General features: G+C 41.6%; 1 protein-coding gene across 21 annotated transcripts in view; it reads left to right on the top strand.

Moving 5' to 3' along the window:
- The window catches only part of ptprt (protein tyrosine phosphatase receptor type T), a 329,374-nt gene that overhangs the window by 173,189 nt on the left and 138,901 nt on the right, over window positions 1-17,284 (top strand). For all 21 annotated transcript variants that reach the window (XM_085776699.1, XM_085776698.1, XM_085776697.1 and 18 more), the window contains exons 12-13: window positions 10,445-10,646; window positions 15,718-15,820. In XM_085776699.1, the coding sequence (XP_085632825.1) occupies window positions 10,445-10,646; window positions 15,718-15,820 (305 nt within the window). The remainder of the gene's footprint in view (window positions 1-10,444; window positions 10,647-15,717; window positions 15,821-17,284) is intronic.

Below are 17,284 nucleotides of genomic sequence, written 5' to 3'. Positions count from 1 at the left end.
GCCGCCGGCTGATGTTTCCCTCCATCTCTGATCACCTCCTCCGGGGTGAATCAGGTTCTACGCTGCGACGCCTTTTTTCTGTGGTTTGGTGATTGTAAAGATTTTGATGGGAACTTTTGGCCACAGCGAGCTACCGTAGCAGACAAATGACAGGGAACAAGTGATTTTCCTCTTCCCTTGTTCCCAGTTCTTTTATTCTCATACCTCGCCGCTCCACTGTTGATCGAGCAGCTGATTAAGCAACTGAGGTCTCAGAATTTGAGATGAACAACTCGGCTGTTTGTGAACGTTGAATATTTCTATCTTTCCCCCCTCCCTCTCTCTTGTGTATGTTTATCTCAGTGAGAACAGCCAGGATATTCTTTATCAGGATAAATGTAGGCGCCATCGAGCTTTGTCCTCCCGCTCACTTGTGTTTGCTTATGGAGAGTTGGTGACAATGGTGGTGGAGCAGATATTATGGGATTATTGTCTGTTTGTGTATTTTTCTCCAGTTAGCTTATCTGGTTAGGAACAATGGGAAAACAGGACGAGGAAAACCAAAGATTTGCATTCACATTGGTGTTTTTATGCATACATAACATTCACTCATATGTGTCACATGTGCACATGCATATTGGGATTGTCTCGCCTTTGTGTGTGTGTGTGTGTTCTTGTATAGTAGTGACCCAGAATGTGTTGACATTTTAAAGCCGAGGCGCTGAGGAGAACAGTCCGTCCCACATGGAGACTTCTAAAAACAGTGTTGTCGAGACCTGAGACAATAGGTGCGCTGTTTCCGGGCTGCAGACGGAGAGAAAGAAGGAGAGAGAGAGAGAAAGAGAGAGAAAGAGAGAGAAGTTTTGCTGCTATTCTCTGTGGGAAGCTCCGAGGCAGAAGCCAGGGCTGCAGGGCTGCAGGTGTCAGGGTGCAGAGAGATAGGAGGGATTATGTGTTGTGTATTTTAGGCCTTGACACAGTTCGGAGAGAGAGAGTTAAGGGGCGGGACGGAAGGTGTCAGGAAAATGATTTACTCTATCTAGGATTTTAGGCATTACTGTAGAGGTGGTTTAAAGTTTCTAATGAGCAGGACAGGATATGTCGAAAAAGTTTGATAGAGAGAGAGAGAGAGGTGGTGGTGTTTCGCACATTTGCTGCCCAAACAGACAACATGTGGTTGACCAGACCTGCTCCAGTTTGAACCTGCCAAATTCCTGCTCAGTCCATCAGATGCTCTCAATTTACATGACAGCTTAACCTCAATGAACCTTAAAACACATGTTCTGTTTTTTTTAAAGGGATAGTAGCATTTTTTTAAAGTGGGGTTGTATGATCTACAAATAGACCCCAAGTACTTTAATTGCAGTAGCAGACTCTCTGCACTCCTCCCGTTAGCAACGCCAGCCCATAATAGCCCTGCCCAGAGATTTACAACATACAGTGTTGTGAATGGACCCAAAGAAACGGCCTATTTTCACGGCCTAAAAGAGGTTTTACCTGAAAAAAAATACACAGTTCCATTGTTCGCTATAATATAATTTTTTCCAGCCCTTCAAAGTGCAGGAAAAACACAGTTTTTATTTGGACCTAACTGGAACTGTGTATTTTTTTCAGGTAAAACCTCTTTTAGGCCACGAAAATAGGCCGTTTCTTTGGGTCCATTCACAACACTGTATGTTGTAAATCTCTGGGCAGGGCTATTATGGGCTGGCGTTGCTAGCGGGAGGAGTGTAGAGAGTCTTCTACTGCAATTAAAGTACTTGGGGGCTATTTGTAGATCATACAACCCAAGTGCACACTGAGGAAGACGTTGTCGAAACCGGTCTGTGCATGTTAAGCGCTGACGCAGTATGTAATAAAGGACAATGAGAAGGACACGAGTGCTGCTGGCCTTTCTTCTGTTTCTTTAGATCATACAACCCCACTTTAAAAAAAATGCTACTATCCCTTTAATGTCTGTGCAAGACTGAAGAGCTGAATCTGTTGCTGTAAATGTCACAGAAGAAGATGTCAGGGAAGCAATGTAGATTCAACACTTTGTATATAGAAATCACTAATGAAAATTGTGAATACTTTCTGATAAATTTATTTGTGGATTTCCATACATTTCAATCCATTATATGCATGCTTAAAACTATAAATATGTGTGTGTGTGTGTGTGTGTGTGTGTGTGTGCATTGGAAACACATTTGCAGACCTTATTAATATATAATATTTAATCATTTTTAGATTTATATAGGACAGCAAATATTGTCATAATATAAGTCATTAACATATAAATCGCAAAATACATTTGTGAACCCAACTATGTGCATTTATTCATTTTGAGATTCCATTAGATTAGATTAGATTATACTTTATTTCATCCCCGAGGCGAAATTCGTTCATGACAGCAGCATTTATAGCAAAACTTGCTTATTTAACTAGTATATGTCATTTCCATTGCATACACAACATACACACGTGGAGTATCGGCCTGTATAAATACATAGTAATATACTGTAGAGGAGGAAACCAGGAAACCAATAACCTTAAGCCGCACAGTTACTGACGACACTCGGAGTTGCTTCGTTCCTTTACATGGCTGTAATCTGCTCCACATGAGAGAATCTAACCGCTAAAAAAGAAGTCGTGAGGTGGTAAACAATTTGAAATGGGTTGAAGTAAATGTTGGGAAATAAAAGAGAACAAACACCTCACAGTTCCCACTTAATTCAACATGACAGAGAACTGCAGCGCTGAGATAGAGAGCGATGAGGCCAGTGCATATTCTCTAATAAAACAAACAGCTCCCAGAATAAAAAATGGAAAATGACAAAACTGAATTGAAATAGCATTTCTACAGCAGTAGCAGTCCCACGACGCCGCCGCCTCATAAACACTGTTTATTTCCATAAAACTTGGCTGGAGCTCAGGAATGATACAGACACACACACACACACTGCAGCCGTGGTGTGTTTGATGAAGAGGGCTGCTGGGTTTAAGTTACGGCTTCTGATATGAACCAGCATCAATCTCCTGCATGGACAAACACACACACACACACACACACACACACACACATATAGTCATGACTGAAAAGTGGCCCAGCAGGTGCAGCAGGTTGTTCACTAATCAGAGTGATGGGTGATTGTGAGTAGTGGTGTAAAGCGCTTTGATTGACTGTTAAAACTAGATAATCCTTCCATAGAAATACAGGCCATTCACCATTTGCACAGGTGTTTTTACTTTTTTATTGTTCTGAAGTGTGGGAGTTGACAGGGAGATTAGAAACACAGAGTAAATGTTGTGATGAAGGTGCTTGTACAGTATTTAATAATTAAAGTAGTTGCACGATGTATTTCGGTCCAGATGTTCCGGATGCAAAACTTTTCTGATTTAAACATCAAGCTGAAGAAAAAGAAACAGAGATTTTTCATACCGATGCAGTAACTAAGTTATTAATGGCTCCAACTCAACAGTAAAACATCTTTATATGAACTAATAACCATTAGTTTAATTTGATCTGATGTATTACTACTCGGGGACGGTGCAGATGAATCAACGTCAGTGTAAAGGTGTCTGTGTTAGCCAGCTGGCTGAGCTCCAGCTGCAGACCTGAGGCCAGATGTTTCCACAACCAACAACACATCCAGACATTCAGCGACAACAACAAAGAGAGTCAGCAACAAAACAACTGGAGGCAGAAAAAATGTTGGGACACTGATCCAGCAACGACACACACACATACAGCTGGTTCCACACTGACACACACACAGCAGCAATAAACCATCAACATGGTGATCAAGCAAATTGTCAAATGAGGCAGTTAGAAGTTAGTGAAGTGGATTTTAAAGCAGAAGTAAGCGATCCGGTGGTTTTGGCTAATGCTGCGTTCCAGGCAGGCTTTTGAAACCGTAAATTACAGCTTCAAGTCACAACTTACGACTTTGTAGCGTTCCAGGCAACACACTCGTGTTTTTCCGACCTGTTTTTCCTGTGAAAGTCACTATAACGGCCACTCGTAACTTCTGACCCGTGAACTCGTACCAGATCGAACTGGTACGACTTCACGGGTCGGAAAAACACCAGTTACGAGTTGCCTTGAACGCACCATAACGTCTTGTCAGCCGATGGAGTTAGCAGCCCCCGCCCTCGTCATGGATCTATTGGTCCTCGTCCCTACGTTGCCACATTCAGGCGCATCCCTTGGCTGCACACACAGAGAGGACTGCCCCTTTATGCCGTTCTCTCTCCTCATTGGATAAAACTTGTAGGATACGAGAAAAGTTTTCTCCTGGGCTCAGAGCAGAGCAGAGGGACTGACAGACCCGTGTTTCAGACCAAACACTCTATAGAAGTGATTGCTGTCGGAAGATACAACTATTTAAGACTTAGATTAACACAAAAATATCACTTACTTCTGCTTTAACCAAAGACTCATAACATAGTATCACATAGTGATACAACACAACTATGAGAGACATATTGATCAGTGTTTCATACTGACTGTGTATCAGTGTGGGTGGTGAACTGACCATCAGGAGCAGCTGGATGTTTCCATGGTGACCTGAGGGACATCAAGTCAACCAGTGTTGATATGACGTCACCTCAGCTCACCTGTTAGTGACGCTGCTGCAGTCATCAATCAATCAATCAATTTGTTTATTTCGGGCATGTCAATTTAAATCATCATCATCACACTTCATCTTAGTTCAAATAATACAATACACATGGCCGAAAGGGAAAGTGGGAGAAGCAAAAGCTGATCTAGTCCCGCCCCCATTACCCACAGAATAAAAATCTTTATCATAATCTTTTCTTTTCTTTTTGCTTTTTTTACATTTTGATATAAAATTATTTTACTTATGACATTTTGACATAACATGTTACAGCAGCAGGTAGTATACAGAGCTGAAGTTTAGCTCTAGACAGTACATACAGATTACGTGTGTGTTTGCACATGTGTCCATATTTGTCCGTCATAAGTGAACAACAGTCTCATCTTGTAGCCTGACATGTCACAAAGTCACAGAATGGTCCAATCAACAGAGAGCAAAGTCCAGTGAACTTATTATTTGTTGGGATGGTGTGAGAGCTTACTTTGTCCTGCTTTGATAATGGCTTTAGCATTACTAATATTTATTAATGATTATCCACTGACGTTTAGCCTTAGGAGGTGATGAACCAGTCACATGATTTTTGTCTCATCTTGTCTCGAGAGAGCGAAAGAAAGAGAGAGGTAGGAAGCACACTGGAAAATACTGTTTTCCTTCACCTAATGCTTCATCTCTGCCTACACTGTAATTCACATGGAGCCCCGTTTCCTCCTTAATCACATACAATTATGAAAAGGGGTAATTGAACAGTTTTTTGGGGTGTTTTTTTTTTTAGATTCATTTGGTGAGTCCGTGAGTTGCACAGTGGTACAGTGGTTACAGTAACACCGCCTCACAGCAAGAAGGTTCTGTCTTTGATCCATGAGTTTGTATGTTGTTGTGCACATTATACTGTAGGTCGAGGCAGCTCTAAAATGCCCCTGGCTGGGATTGTGAGTGTGTTTGTCTCTATATATATTGGCCCTGTCATAAACTAGTGGATGTCCAGGTGTACCCCGTCCTCGCCCAATATGGTTTGAGATTGGCCCCACCACCACCACCATCACCACCCTACAGTAGCCTACACAGAAAAGCAGCAGTGTCGACAACGGATGGATGGTCAGTCACAGAATTTTAGAAATGTCCTCCCAGATGAGGCCGAATGTCTAACAAGTCTTTGTACCTGTTACATCAAGAACCAGAGTAACTCACCTCCTGGAAAAGAGCAAAGGGAAATGTATCAGTAGCTACATGAGACAATAACAACAACAGTAAACACAGTCACATGTGTTTGTTCTAGATTAAGGAGCTTTGATAAAGTTCAAACTTATAAACTTTGACAGAGAGAACATCTATCATCCTCTCTCTCTCTGCCCTCCTTTTACCTTGCTCACTTGCTCTGTCCTACTCGCTAATTCAATCACTTTCAATCCCCCATATCTTCCCTCCTGTGGGTTATCCCCCACAGACCCACACTCTATTACCCAAGATGCACTGCCGTGCTGCGCGCCTGCCTTTTCATTGGCCAATAAAACAACCTGAGCTTTATGGCTCTACCGATTCCAAGTACATCAACTATAGAGGGAGAGAGGAGGAGAGGGGGAGGTGGAGGTAGAGGAGGTAGGAAAGAGAGAGAGTACGCCTGAGGTTTATGACCCAAAATCCTCCTTTTGAAAGACTGAGCGAGGGAATGGGCGAGTAGATCAAGCGTGGAGAGAGAGAAAAAGAGGGAGGGAAACTTAGGAACTAGAGGAGAGAGAGAGAGAGAAGAAAATACCGAGCACAATGGAAGGTGATAAAGGAGAGAGAGAGAGTCCCACTCAGCAGAGAGAGAGGGAGAGTTTGTGGATAAGACAAGAGCAAAGGCTGAGGGAGAGAGAGAGAGAGAGAGGGAGAGTAAAGCCCATAAAAACGCAGAGAGCCATTCATGACTTATAAAATAACAGCCGTCGATATGTCGACCAAAACTGCAGCGCAGATGAAAGAGATGATGTTTTATTGTTCCAGCCCCTCAGTCCCAGTTCGTATAAATAGCTATTGATTTAACATGTTTTATTCAGACGGCCCGACTCTGAGGCCGAGGACACGTCAGCTGCTCGCCGAGGGCGGGGGGTCACTCTGTTATACTCTCTGGGTCTCTCTGCTGCACTTTAGGCTGCTGCTTTCCTATTGGCTGAAGGTTTTGTCCCAAGTTCCTCCAGACTGAGGAGTGGTGTGTGTATGTATGTGTGTGTGTGTGTGTGTGTGTGTGTGTGTGGGGGGGATTTTACCCTTCGAGGACCATGTGTTCCTAAACCTTCCTAATCTAAATCAGTGACAATTCCAACGTGTGATTCACTGTGCTCAGACAAACATGTCCCTGTCACATATAAACTAATATCTTCTAATACTAATCACAACCAGACGCAGAAGCCTGTATGGAGCTGAGGTTTCATTTCATGCTGCTTAATGGCTATAGCATACACTCACCCACCTGTCAGTTCTCCATACCTATAATACAGTAGTTAATAAAATGTAAGGTTGTATCCTAACATTCAGGCTGTAAAGTTGGACATTTTAACGTGAGTGTCTTTGTGGACTGGCTCACTATCGGAGACGCTCTAATTGTCAGTGGAAGAACTGCAGCTTCAGGTTTCAGCCTCAGAGATTGATGCTTAGTTCAATTCTATTCAAAACACTTTATTTATTTCAAACCTGTCCTGTACACAGTAGACGCCTGTCTAAACAGATGCTGGGTCAGTTGTTTTGTTTTTGATGTAGGCCGCGAAGGGGTCTATAGTCAAACAAGTCATTGCTGTAGATTTTTGAGTTTTTGTTGCTTGCTGATGTCAGGCCGTAGTGGTTATGAAAGTAACATTATAAATCTTTTCATAAATCCAACCAAGTCATTTTCCATGACACCAGAGGTCTGATACACCTGTTTCAGGAGAGGCTGCGATTGGTTATATCAGAGGATCAGAACAGATGAGCATGTAGGCCTCTTCATTCATATTTTAGCTCTTTTTTTTGTTCTTGTCTGACTGACAAGATTCTCAAAACTCAGCTGTGATGTTTTCACTGTCGCTGGTTCATGTTTTAGTTTCACTCAAGGTCTACCAAACAAGTTTACCCCCCCCCATCCCCCCACCCCACCCAGTTCAGCACTTCCAGCAAATCGAGCGCCTGTTATTAAATTGTCTGTTAAGTGTCACACAGATCAATGTTGAGTCGGAGGGAGGGAGCAGCACCAGCGTCTGTGCCGTGGGTCTGATGTGAACTGTGGACGGGAACAAACTGAGCACATTGACCCGCGGACACTAAACCAGCCGGAGCCACTTCAAAAGCTTCTCTGTTAAAAGAACTGTCAATGTCTGTCATTATGTTGCCACTGGCAAATTTCCACAGACACACACACACACACACACACACACACACACACACACACACACACACACACACACACACACACAGAGAGCAGAGCACTGGAGGACAGCTGTTATTGTGAATGACAGTCAGTACAAAAGAGTATTGACTGGTGGGGAAAAAACAACAACGAAAAAACACATTAACAGCAATTCAACCCCAAAAACACATTTGAGCTCTATGAGTGTGTCTGTGTGTGTCTGTGTGTGTCTGTGTGTGTCTGTGTGTGTGTCTGTGTGTGTCTGTGTGTCTCTGAGTGTATCTCAGCCTCATAAGAGACACAAACACACAGATAGAAAGTGTGGAGACAAGGTGAGAACCAGGGAAAATAAACGCATCAACGCACACACACACACACACACACACACACACACACACACACACACACACACACACACACACACACACACACACACACACACACACACACACACACACACACACACACACACACACACACAGACCTGCTCATGAGTTTGATTTCTTGACTAAACAGTGTTTGAGGGCAGCATTGTTTACTTCACTGCCAACCAGGGAACTCCCCAGAGAGAGCAGCGTTGCAGGCAGCGATTAACCACACACACTAATGATCTGAGGAGAGAAGCTGGACCCATCCTGCTCAGACCAGCTGATTATCTTCAGAGAGATCAGAAATACACCAAACAGGGGTGAAATGACAACAACCAGAGGTAAAGAAGTTCACAGCTCCACCACCTCAGAGTCATAGTTCAGATCTTCTGCTCAGATACAACTCACAACCCGCGGAATGAGAGAAGAGAGAGGACAAGCAGACAAAATGCCAAAGAACAATGCAAAGTTAGTGACATAACATGGGGATGATATAAGTGTAGAGGCAGTGAAGAGGAGACTATGATAGTGGTTGTTTCTGTGACAGTTTTTCAGTCAAATTTTGCAAACTTGATTTTAAAAAATACTGAAAAATTAAAACTTAACTGGTTCTGTAAATGTGGACCAAAACAACAAAGTGTTGACATAAAAGCTTGACTCTGAAATGACTGACTGAAGAACCTGGCGTGGATGCAAAAACACAATGCACATCACAGCAAAATGACAAAATGTTTCTAAAGCTGAAAGACTTAAAGATTCAAAGCAAGAATCCGTAATAGAAAGGTAGAGAAGTCAAAAGGACAGTGTGTGTCTTTCAGTGTGGAGGAATACAGGTTCCAAAAAATAAAACTGAATCAAAGATAAAAAATAATTCAGGTTGATCACCGAAAGTTAAACAGATTCTGTCAACCAAAGGAAGTCTTTGAATGCCTCACTATTAGACAGTGCTGCTGTCAGTGCAGACTGTTAAATAAGACTGAATGGAAAACAGAGTTGTGACAACAGGCCGACTAAAGTGAAGCAGTGATGTAGGAACTCTCAGAAACATAAGGACGGCAAAATAATGAAGAAAAGAGAGAAACACACAAACTGATAACAGTGATGCAAAGGGATGTTTGTGGATCATGTGTAGCCGGCAGTGGTGTGTGTGTGTGTGTGTGTGTGTGTGTGCAGCAGATTCTCAGCTCTTTACATCCATGGATGCCGGGCGGACCTCGTAGCTCCATTAACACTCAGATGTGAAAGCCCCAGCCAGCTGGACGCCTCACTTCGACTGGGCCTGCAGGCTGCAGCGTTGACGTGTGAATGTGTGCGTGGTCGAGTGTGAGAAACAGAGAGGGTGGGAGATAGAAAGAGACCTGGTTTTTCTGTACTCTTTTATATGATATATTTCTATATTTATAGCAGTCTAGCATTAGCATTAACAGTTGTTTACTCACCTGTCAGGAAGCAGCAACGCAAGTTCAGCATCAAACTTCACTCCTTCGCCAGACAACAGGCAGCGTGCCAAACCTTGGTTGTGGTTATTATAAAAACTGTGATGTTAAGATTTGTAAAAGCTGGTATTTTGCATGAAAATATAGAATAGAATAGAATAGAAGTTTATTTATATAGCACCTTTCACAGACGACAGTCACAAAGTGCTTTACAAAGCAGAGTGCATTGGGCAAATTTCAGTGACACATTGACAGACACAAATCACAAATCAACAAGCAATAAAAACAGTTATAATTACAAGAGATTAAATACAGTTAATAAAACGCCAGTGTAAACAGGTGCGTTTTTAGCTGTTTTTTAAATAAAGAAATGGAGGAGGCTGCTCTATATAAATATAACCGTAGCATAACGTATCTATGTACCGTAGCATAACTTATCTAATGTATTGACATTAGTGTTGTCACAAGGACACTGGATTGTCACTCTTAACATGCACCACACTTTTACCGTTGCTCTTATCATAATCAGTATGACAATTACTGTAATATTGATAGCAACGAAACCCAAAAACAGCTCATTGCAGCTTATGTCAGTGTTGGTCAGCGTTAGGCTAGCTGCCCTGCCTGATGCTGACTCATGTTCACATTGTCAGACAAACTAAAATACATTGCGGTTTAAACCTGTTTCCTACCTGACTCCAGATCACCTACAAGGCGCTGAGCTCACTGGACCCCACCGCCGACCTGACCACCCAGAGGGGACGGGTCTTCAAGCTGAGGAATGAGACTCACCATGTGTTTGTGGGTCTTTACCCAGGCACCACCTACTTCTTCACCCTCAAAGCCTCCACCAACAAGGGCTTCGGCCCCCCCGTCACCACCCGTATCACCACTAAAATAGCAGGTACAAACCATTTAAAATGATCCTGTATATTCTGTATATTGACATGTTTTAATTTTTGTGACATTTTTTTGAGGTTTGTCGTGTCGTCACCGTGAGACCGGGGGGTTTTCCATCAAAATGAACCACTTTGATGGAACGGAGTTGAGGCTCAGGTTGATGGACCGGAAAGTCAGAGCTTAGCCAGAACCATGTTTCCATGGTTATCTTAGCCACACTGATGGAACCGAACTCTCACTAAAATAAGTGCGACTCTGCCATTTAAGCCAGACTTTGAGCTAAGCGAGCTTGATGGAAGACCCCCCTGGTGTGGCTCGTCACTCCTGTGTTTGTGTGTCTCAGTCTTTGTGTGTCTTTATGTGACCGTTTTCATATCTCTCTGGCCTTTTCTCAGTCTATGTCACCAGCCTTCATCTGCTCAAAATGTCAGAGGCTCAAAAAATAGAACAGTCTCTTTTAAAAAAAAGAAAAAGCAGAAAAGCACATCGTGTGACATGGCCTCAGACGTTAATGTTTCCCTTTATTCTGCAACAAGAGGACTTCTTCTATTCTCTCTGCTGCTGCTGTTTGGTGACAGCTTCGTCTTTGTTAGTTAAATGACAGATACAAAATAAAACTGTTGTTTTTGTCTCTCTTTGTATGTCTCCTACTGCCCTTCATCTCTCTCTATCTTTGGCTTCCCTCACTCTCTCTCCCTCTTCTCTTTCAAAATCTCAATCCCTTCCTCTCTGTTTTTTTTTTTTGTTTTTTTTTAATCCCTCTGGTGACAGTCAGAGCGACCATGTTGTTTTCAGGTTGACGTCTCAGTGACACTTGTTCACATTTGACACAAACATTCACCTGGACTCAAAAATGACTTGATTAGATTTTGGGGCTTAAAGGGATAGTTCACCCTAGAATGATATTTCGCTCATTATCTACTCACCCTCATGTTGACTAAGGGCTGGAAGAAGTTTCAGAGTCCACCGTCCCTTCTCTGAGTTACAGGGGGTCTCGGCATAGCAGTGCATGTCCATATAACGGTTGCAAAGGGACACCGGAGCTCTTCGTAAAAAAACACACACAAAAAAACATCCAAATACCTCCATGCTGCTCGTATGTCATGTCCGTCTTGTGCTGAAGCGCGTGATTCGCAGTAACCGCACTGACGCCGGCGCAAATCACGCGAGATTTGGACGGACCAGGAAGAGGAGCTTCGAGAAGCTTCCGCTACAAACAAGCTTAAAATATAGACTTATTTAATTTTTTTCGGGACAATTGCGCAATTTGGGGCTTCAGCACAAGACGGACATTACATACGAGCATCATGGAGGTATTTGGATGTTTTTTTGTGTGTGTTTTTTTACGAAGAGCTCTGGTGTCCCTTTGCAACCGTTATATGGACATGCACTGCTACGCCAAGACCCCCTGTAACTCAGAGAAGGGACGGTGGACTCTGAAACTTCTTCCAGCCCTTAGTCCACATGAGGGTGAGTAGATAATGAGCGAAATATCATTCTAGGGTGAACTATCCCTTTAAAGGTCAGAAGTGAAGGACATGGTGACCTCAGAAACACTTTTTTTTACCTAATCCCCTCCACGTTTGATTGCTTTTCTCTTTGTCAGGATGTTGTTGTTTCTGTTTCCTGACCTTTAGCTGTGAGCGAATTTATCAGTTTGTCTGAGACTCTGTCCAACTGTCCACTTCAGACCTAGTCGCTGCAGCAGCAGTTTAAAGGGAAAACTACAGCCTCTATTGATTAACGTCTGATTATGTTGCAAACATTTTTGCAGAATAAATGCACAGATGGTTGCTCACTGTGTCATTAATTGTGAGCGGAATGAATAGTAGATATGCAGCCGCGTGTGCTGTTGTTGTAGAACTGTTAATTCAGCATGAATATTCTTCGGCAGCTGCTTCAGGAGCGGAGTGTGTGATGTGTGAGGCTTAGCATACGTCGCTGAGGTCAGCCTCTCTGTAGAAGTGGCACCTTCACAGCAACACTCGTCTGCTCAGCTCTGACCTTAAACTGCTCCTTTCACTGTGGGAGAGTTTTACCACACATCTGTGTATCCATGCAAAAAGAAATCAAAACATTGACCCAAACTCAAAAGTAATAATATATTCTGATCTTCATACACTTACAGGTGCATCTAAAATACACTCATAGTTTACTTCAAAAAGTGAAACATTCATATATTTGAGGTTCAAACCTTGATGCAGTAATTTTCTTTGAAGGAGCTGAAACGTGAGTGAATAAATAAACACACTTTGCAGGACTTGATGTTTTCTACATTGTACAAAATGTTTTCTTTTTCATTTTAGAGAATATTGGAATATTTTAAGATACTGGATTTTTTTGATTTTCATGAGCTCTGAGACATAATGAATCCAATTAAAATGAAAACATTTGAAATATTTCACTGTGTGGTGAATCGAGAAAATATTAAAGTTTCACCTTTTGAATTCTGTAAAAATAACTTTTCCACAGTCTTCACATTTTTTTTAATGTTGCACCAGTATGTTCATTTAAATACTAGAACAAATATTATGTAAATGTTAAAATGTAAACAAAATAAATTAGAAATTGTAATTAATTCCATGATAAGCCCATACATTAATGTTGATGTATGTATATTTATACTGTAGCGATATGGTACATACATATATTTCCATTCCAAAGCCTGCCAGTTTAATTAACAAGGCATAAATTGGAAAAAAAAAAAAAAAAAATAGATAAAATAAAAAAAAGGTATAACCTGATTTTTTAAAAATACATTTGCAAACTTGAAATAAAAAGATATCATCATCCAAAACACACTGAGGTGCAATTAAAAGGATTAAAGTGATCTTACTGTATGCTTCCCACCCTCTTTTTTAAGTCTACACACATTACACATTTCACATTACTTGTGCTGCAATCAGCTCAGGGTGGGAAACATACATGTAGATCACTTTAATCCTTTTAATTGCACCTCAGTGTGTTTTGGATGAGGATACTACACGTGTGAAAGTTGACCCGCCTGAGGGAGCCTGTCTTCATCAGGCGAGGCTAACCTGGTCAGATGAGGTGCTGTGATCCCTGACAGCCCCTCCTGTTTTTGATTTTGCAGTGACAACTTTAAACCACCATAAATCTTCCATAAAGATACAACACAGTCACTGCTACCGCCCCAAATTGCCTGCAGGTGAGGCATTCAAGGGACACTGGTAAATCGCAGCACCTGGATGGGGGTGGAGCCGGGGCCGGCCCTAGGATTTTGGTGGCCCCCTACATGTAAACAAGATTTTTGTTTGTGGCCCTGCACTCTAAGCGCAAACACCAAATCACTGGTTAAAACTGAATACAGACGTGTTTATCCCTCTGAGGTTTGAGGCCATTTTCTCAACTTTTACATATTTTCTTAAATGTATCTTTTTAAGATACTTGCAGATGTAACAATACTCAAGTGTTTTATGTCTAAATATTAGAACCTCCGCTGTAAGCACACTGAGGCCAGTTTGTCCTAGAACACTGTAGAAAGAAATAATTTAGGCCAAATGCTGGAAATTTGAGGTCTGCTTTTTGAAAAATCCCTTGTGAAAACACTCCTTCAGTCATGAGAATGAACAGTTTTGGTTCTTGAAATAGGATATGAATACAGTAATAGATAAGTGTAGAAAACAAGTCTAAAATGAAATTTTGTAAGATTGCTTTTTGAGCACAAATGTTGTCATTCTGCCGTTCTATTTTCACCAAATGTCTCAAATGTGAGATAAAAGAAGCTGAATATTGACTTCACATTACATATAAAGCTCATAGCTGCACGTGCAGACCTCAGGATGTTTAAATGACTTGATGAACCCCGGTACCTTTCTGATCATGTGGCCCCCCACCTAACGGCTGTGGCCCTGAACAACCACATAGAGGGTTTATGCCAGGGGCCGGCCCTGGGTGGAGCTTCCTTCAGCAGGCTATTTTACCTGAGTTCCAAACACCCAAATATGAACAGCTTTGACTCTCTCGCTGTGTCGACCGTCCAACACGCTAACAGTGCTGATTAAACCTTCAGTCTAACACATCAGCAGCATCGTCCTGTCTGTGAAAACACCTCCAGTGATGTTAGCGTGACCTTTCCTCCATCCTCCTTTCACGTCTTCACAACATGTTGCTGAGAGGAGAAAATAAAACACCAACACTTCAACAGAGACGTCTCCCACCCAAATGTCACGCCATCACCAATCTTCATTATCTCATCCAGGAAGCAGAGGACAGCGAGATTTGATTAAACGATGCAGACAGATAGGGAGCGGTGGGCGGCGGGGGGGGGGGGGGGGGGGGGTTGATGCTGCTCATCAAATACGACAGACGTGAAATTAATAACTTGGTTTTATCTGAACATCCATTTTCCAGTGATTAAATAGAGAAAGCTCATTTAAAGTGTATTCATAAATTCAACCTCATGCTTATAGAGACGCATAATATTTCCAAAGATAATTCATTAAACCATCACAGGTGTGAGACGGAGGAGGGAATGTTGCTGCTTCTCTCTCTGTTAAAAAGTTTCTAAAATTCAGTCCATCCATTTCATCAGGTATTAAAACAGAAATATGAATTAAATCCTTGTTTTGGTTTATTCATCTTGTTAAATGTAGAGGATTAAAAATTACAAGAAATACATGCTTATATTTTGGAAAACTCTCATCTTATCATTTTGACCTTGAGAAAATAACATTTAGCTGCTTCGAAACCTTTCTAGGAAGGACCTAAAGTCTCTCTGTAGTTATTATGTAATAATTATTCTTTAATAAGGCATATTTCATTGTTTATTTTTGTCAGCGTGTGTATATGTGTATGTAAGTGTATGGATTTTTGTGTTTGTTTTTGTGTCCCTGGGTGCAGGTAGACACTCTTTTATAAAGATCTCGTTGGGTTGATGAAGTTGTTTTTTTGTGATGCACAATTAGGATTTTTGTGAAGCACTGAGGCTAGCGTACGTGTGTTCAGTGGCCAACAGCTGCAGAAAACACAATCATGTGTGTTGTGTTGAGGTGATGTGACTTCCTGTCAGTAAAGGCTTTCCTGGTTTCAAATGTCAGTTTTCCTCCCATCAGCCCCCATGATGCCGGAATACGAGTCCGAGGCTCCACTGAACGAGACCGAGACCACCATCACTGTCCTGCTGAAGCCCGCTAAGTCCCGCGGAGCACCAATCAGGTAACCGCCTCCCTACTTCCTGTCCTGTTGTTCCTCTCCCTTCATCCTCACTCTCTCTCTCCTGTCTCACATCCAAAGGAAATTCTGTCACTTTTTAGTCTCAGTGTGATGTGGACTTCAAGTAGAGATGTTGGACTTATGATGATCACTGTCTAGTTCCTGGTGACTGACAGAGAGATTAAAAAAAACATTTCACCTAATACAGAAACTAGGGATGTCACGATTATAAATTTTCTTGGTACGATTATTGTCAGAGAAATAATCACGGTGTTACGATTATCACGATTATTATGCATTAGGCTAATTAATTTCACAACACTATGAATGTGTAAAATCAAATATAGTCAAAATATAAACTACATTACTCATTGTTTACACAAAATATTTCAAGTATCTATTAAAGCTCCAGTTGGTAAGTTGACGAAAGTGAAAGTAAACTCTGCGACTTGGTCGGAAATTTCAAGACAATACTCCGTCAGGTCCCTTTATGAACCTCTGCCAAGCGCCCCACACACACACAGACACACACAAAGTAGCCATGAACGCACCCACAGAGAAAAAAAAAAAAAAAAAAAAGATGTACCGTATCCATAGCACGACGTGTAGGAGCGGCGATTGGCTGCTCCTCCTGCTCCCTCTACCTGACTGGTGGAGAATCGTCGGGCGCGGTGGATTTTGGCAAATACGATTACAGGCTGTAGGTGGAGCCAGAGGAGTTGGATTTTGTCCTAAATTACTCATTTAATGTCTGACCATCAGAATATAGTGACAATTCCAGCAAATATGACTGAATAATTGTTACCAACTGAAGCTTTAATATATGACCAATTCTTAATCCCCAGGGGAAATGTTTGAAATATTCAGGTCATGAATTGTTATCTATACCAAATGTTTGCATTTATTTTAATGGTTTTTTGTTTTGTTTTTTTAATTTAAAATGACACGCTAACATTTAAATTCCTACCAATTCAATGTTACGTTAGTTAAATGGACCAGTATCTGTGCATTTACCCATATTTCTGCGCACATCTGCCAATAAGGTTCCAACATCAAAGTTTTGTGAAAGTAACGGTATTTAGGAATCTTTACGATCAATTAATTGTGGCGTTTAATACCACAATTAATTGTGAAAACAAGTAATCGTGACATCCCTAACAGAAACAAGCAAAATGAAATAGTTACAGACAGCTTTTACTTTCCCACATACTTACAGTACATATTTGTAAGTAAATAGATGAAGAGTGAAGAATATAGATTACTGTAAATGAAGAGTAATCTATTAACTGCAAACTGAAATCCTCCTGGAGAAATCAAATCTCTGGATTAAATCTGAAGTCAAATGGCCGTGGTCTGGTTTTAAATCCAGATCTGAGCTTGTGGTCATACGGTGATGAAAACATCATTTTTCACCTCAGACAACTGAAGTTTGGACTGAAGTCCAGTTTTACTTCCTTATACATCTAG

The sequence above is a fragment of the Trachurus japonicus genome, chromosome 5, assembly GCF_045865225.1.
Source record: "Trachurus japonicus isolate A0001 chromosome 5, Traja_1.0".
In the NCBI taxonomy this organism is placed as follows: domain Eukaryota; kingdom Metazoa; phylum Chordata; class Actinopteri; order Carangiformes; family Carangidae; genus Trachurus; species Trachurus japonicus.
Note: the sequence above shows the minus strand (reverse complement) of the source record. Positions and strands in the feature narration are given on the sequence as shown.